General features: G+C 44.0%; 1 protein-coding gene across 1 annotated transcript; it reads left to right on the top strand.

The window, feature by feature from the left end:
* The first annotated feature begins 2,902 nt into the window (after window positions 1–2,902).
* LOC145794708 (uncharacterized) lies at window positions 2,903–4,275 on the top strand. The gene is made up of 3 exons (XM_082877098.1): window positions 2,903–3,240; window positions 3,540–3,584; window positions 3,685–4,275. Exons 1-3 carry the CDS (start codon window positions 2,944–2,946, stop codon window positions 4,159–4,161), a joined length of 819 nt encoding a protein of 272 aa, XP_082733224.1. The 5' UTR covers window positions 2,903–2,943; the 3' UTR covers window positions 4,162–4,275.
* Window positions 4,276–4,675: the final 400 nt, after the last annotated feature.

Below are 4,675 nucleotides of genomic sequence, written 5' to 3'. Positions count from 1 at the left end.
TCCTATTGGGACTAGGATTGAGTTTGCTATAAAAGAGAGGCACCTCCATGGATCTAAGGTATGCTTTTGATATTCTGTCTAGTGAGTTAAGCACTATTGGTTATCTTTGAGAGATATTGAGTACTGACTTGATCGTCGGAGTGCCCCCGGGTGGACGAGCCACCGCCGAAAACTCTTCTTTCTGTTGCAGGTCGTTCGGGCTTAATCGATTCTGCTGGTGCTCTCCAGCTGGGTACCTGTTTGGTAGTGTGGTCAAAAAATCACCCACACAATTTGGCGCCGTTTGTGGGAACGAAAGGAGAATAGATGGCCAACAATAGACCGAAAGAGAAGGTTGGGGACGACACCCCTACTGAGAGTGGGAAACATATTGACCTTGGCGTCGAAGAAGATAACTACAACGAAGAAACTCATGATAAGAATCACGGAGAAGAGGACGTCGGCCAGGAAGGCGACGTGCCGAAGAAATCAGACCGAAGCAAGTATTAAAACGAAGACGACCTCCAGGTATGGAAAGAAAGATGCTTACGAAGGGACAACGAGATGAAAGGAATGGCGAACAAATTGGCGGACCTGCAAACGGTTGTCAATTTCATGATACAGAACAACGTCATGCAGCCACCGTTCCCGTCACAAGATACGCCGATTCCAGCAGCCAAGAAAGATGCCTAGGCAGGGGGACAGAAGATAACTCCTACGACTCCTCAGCACGATAGGACCAAGGAACATTCTCACCGGCCTTCAAGGGAGGTCGGACAGGGAGAATTAAGAAGGGGAGATTCACAGAGGACACACCGCACCAAGGAAGCTGACTCCAAAGAACATCGACATGTTCAGGGTAGGACCTCTATTTCGACGCGACCAATGGAGGGAGGTCCAAAAGGACTCGCAATGACACAGGAAGTAGTGCACCAAAGAGGCTGAAATCCGGAGATAGCCGAGCTCCTGGACGAACCAAGGAGGATCTGAGGGATTTCCTCCAGAGAAAGCGACAAGATGCCGAGGTGAGCTCACCTGTCAAGCCGAGATAACACTGGATATGAGAAGACAAGAGCTCAGCCCCAAGTAAGCCAATCCCGGATTCCAGATCTCGTATCCCAGATCCCAGAAAACAAGATCTCGGCCTAAGATGATTAAGTCCGTGAAGAGAAGAGTAAACCGAGATGATGTTTAACACTTGTTGAAACTTGAGAAAAGTTTACAAGTTGAAGTTAAACCGAGATGATGTTCAACCCTTGTTGAAATTTGAGAAAAGTTTACAAGTTGAAGTTAAACCAAGATTATGTTTAACACTTGTTGAAACTTGAGAAAAGTTTACAAGTTGAAGTTCAACCGAGATGATGTTTAACACTTGTTGAAACTCGAGAAAAGTTTACAAGTTGAAGTTAAACCGAGATTATGTTTAACACTTGTTGAAACTTGAGAAAAGTTTACAAGTTGAAGTTAAACCGAGATGATGTTTAACACTTGTTGAAACTCGAGAAAAGGTTACAAGTTGAAGTTAAACCGAGATTATGTTTAACACTTGTTGAAACTTGAGAAAAGTTTACAAGTTAAAGTTCAACCGAGGTCATGATTAAAGGAAGGAATGATATAGGTTCCATCAGGATGCCGAGGTAATAGCACCTAGGAGGCAGTTATGGGAACATAATTTTTGAATGACAACACGTGGCCAAGGTGACACCGAAGTGTCAGCCGAGGTGTTACATGTCCTGGTCATGACGCCGAGGTGATCTCGGCAAGGCCGAAGTTACCTCCGAAGATGTCGGAATCCGAGATAAGCGGATAACAGACAAGAGTCCTAGAATGAAAGAAGACTTCAGTTTGGTTCAAGATGAGACTCTTAGAGAGTTTATCCTAATCCTACTAGGAGTCCAAGATTAGCAGTAATCCTAAGTCCATTAGAGCTAGGCTCCTATTAGGACTAGGATTGAGTTTGCTATAAAAGAGAGGCACTCCCTTGAGTCTAAGGTATGCTTTTGATATTCTGTCTAGTGAGTTAAGCACTATTGGTTATCTTTGAGAGATATTGAGTACTGACTTGATCGTCGGAGTGCCCCCGGGTGGACGAGCCACCGCCGGAAACTCTTCTTTCTGTGGCAGGTCATTCGGGCATAATCTATTCTGCTGGTGCTCTCCAACTGGGTACTTGTTTGGCAATGTGGTCAGAAAATCACCCACACAGATAGAAAATTCAAATTCAGAGTGATAAAGATTGTCAAATAAATAAGTGAAAAACAAAGAAGAAATTGTAATAATATTGTGAAGCATCTTCAAAATCGGCGATAAACTTGCAATATTTGAACACCCTATAAAACAAACAGCTAAGAAATTTGTACAAATTTGAAGCCACTCTAAAATTTTATAGCTTTTGTAAAACAAAGGTTGCTATACTTGCAATATTGTTGGTAAAAAATCTGCTATTGGTGGCAAAAATCTACACAATTTTGCAAGCTATAAGTTGCCTAGGAGGATATCCTCCCAATTGTCTGAGAGTATAGTCAATTCTGGGCAATTTTGCAAGTGGTTGACCCGAACAACAACCGGTTAGACTACCGGTCGATCATCCGGCGTTTTTATAATTCTTCTGACTACCTACAAAGCTAATGGCTTGATGAAATGCTCCAGACATTTTTAATTTGATGAAAAATTTAAGACATCCTTTATTTGATATTATAATTGAAATAATAAAACTAAATTTTTTTTTATTCAATTAAAAATAAAAAAATAAAAATAAAAAAAAAACATTAGAATAAAGATTGAGACTTCCTTTCTCCCAACCCCTTTGACCCCTTTCTTTATTGATTTGTCACTTTTTTTTTTTCTTTTTTTTCTTCTGCTCTAATCACCACCCGCCAAGTGTGTGTGGAGTGGTGATGGTTGAAATTTAAGAAGATCTAAATCACTGCTGAAAACATTAATGGTGCTCTAAGCAGGATACACATGATACATGCGAGTATGCATATTAGAATATTTCCAATTATAATATCTGCACATTCTTTTTTTTCTTTTTTTCTTTTTTTCAATAATATCTGCACATTCATTTGCGGAAGGGGAACGAATTCAGTGAGAAGCACTTCGGCGGCACCGCGAAAACCCCAGAGAAGCAGAGCCATGGAATTCCAAACTGCGAAACCAAATGCCAGAATGCCGAGGAACGAGAAGCTCTCCCTCGATCACTATCTTTCTGTCATCGCCACTCACAAGCAACTCCATCTCACCGTTAACCTTCTCAATCAGGTGTCTCTCTCTCTCTCTATATATACACACACACACACACACAAACATGTATATATCACCATGAATTCAAGGTTTGGTTTGGGGAAATTGTTCACAAATATGCGAAATTTGGACTAATTTTAGTTTTAGCTTCGACTTCTCATCAATCGCGGAGTTTCAATTTCATTCTCAGGAAACGATTCAGTCATTGTGAAACTAGTTGTAATTGCATTTCTGCTCAATACTTGGGGTTTCTTTTATTATTTATTATTGATTTTGATTTTGATTTTGATATATGATGCTGTGTGTTGTGTTCACAGATCATCGACATGCACGGATTCAAGAAAATCCACAAAACTGCAAAGGTGAGAGAAACAAGGAATTAATCGGAACATTTATCTTCGTTTGTGAGTCCAATATCCAGCTTTGAATTTTGGCAATTTTGTTGTGTTATGGAAATCGCAGAAAGTTCTGATCGATGCAGTGAACTCAATGCAGCTGATGGATCCGAGTCGCTCAACACTAAACGAAGAAAACGTGTCTTCATGCGCGCATATGACTCTGGAGGAGGCGATCAAAGACCTGGCGGACCTCAAATGGCAAGAATGCCGCGTCACTTCCATCCAAACCCTAAATTCGGTGAACTACGACCTGGTCGTACACAACACCGACGCTGAAGCTGAGTCATCGAAACCGAAGCTTAAACAGAAAACGAGGTCCAGGAAGCGGCGCAAGTTTTTGACACTGGGAGCCGCCGGGGATGACAGCGCTGACACCGCCACAGCAGCCGCAGCTCACGGTTGCGGCTACTTTGGAGTCTCAAATTTGATCACTGAGACTGAGAGGATGAGGATAACTGACTTCAACGACGATGATTTTGGTTCTACCGGCGGTGACGGTAGTGAGTACTCTTCCACTTTTCTCCCCATTGAACCGTATTGAGAGAGAGAGAGAGAGAGGGTAATCAACTGGAAGAATTGTATAGATAGAAACTGCAATGGTTGTTGTTAGACAGACTATGAGAGTGCGTGAGGTGAGCGAGATTTCAGAACAGAATATGCTTGTCTGGAATCAGGATCGTCGGCCGCCCTTCTCGGCGGCCGTTCCCGGCAGCCCTCCAAAACGACGTCGTTTTGGGGGTTTTCTGATTTTTTTTTTTTTTCTTTCTTCTTCCTTCTTCGCAGACCAGAGCAGAGGGGAGGGGAGGGGAGGGGAAGAAGAGAGAGAGAGGAAGGGGAGGGGAGGGGGTCTCGCCGTCGCAGGTCGTCCGACCGTCGCCTCGCCTCGCCTCGCCTCCGCCGTCGCAGGTCGTCCAGCCGTCGGATCGTCGCCTCGCCTCCGCCTCCGCCTCCTCCTCCTCCTCCTCCTCCCCCGGTGATTATGGCCCCCTCCAGTCCGGCCCACCGGCGGCTCGCCTCCCCTCCCCCTCTCTCTCTTCTTCCCCCCCCTGCCCTCC

This window comes from Camellia sinensis, chromosome 7 (genome assembly GCF_055761805.1).
Source record: "Camellia sinensis isolate YWXY chromosome 7, ASM5576180v1, whole genome shotgun sequence".
Lineage (NCBI taxonomy): Eukaryota > Viridiplantae > Streptophyta > Magnoliopsida > Ericales > Theaceae > Camellia > Camellia sinensis.
The sequence above is the reverse complement of the archived record's forward strand: the minus strand, read 5'-3'. Positions and strand labels throughout refer to the sequence as shown.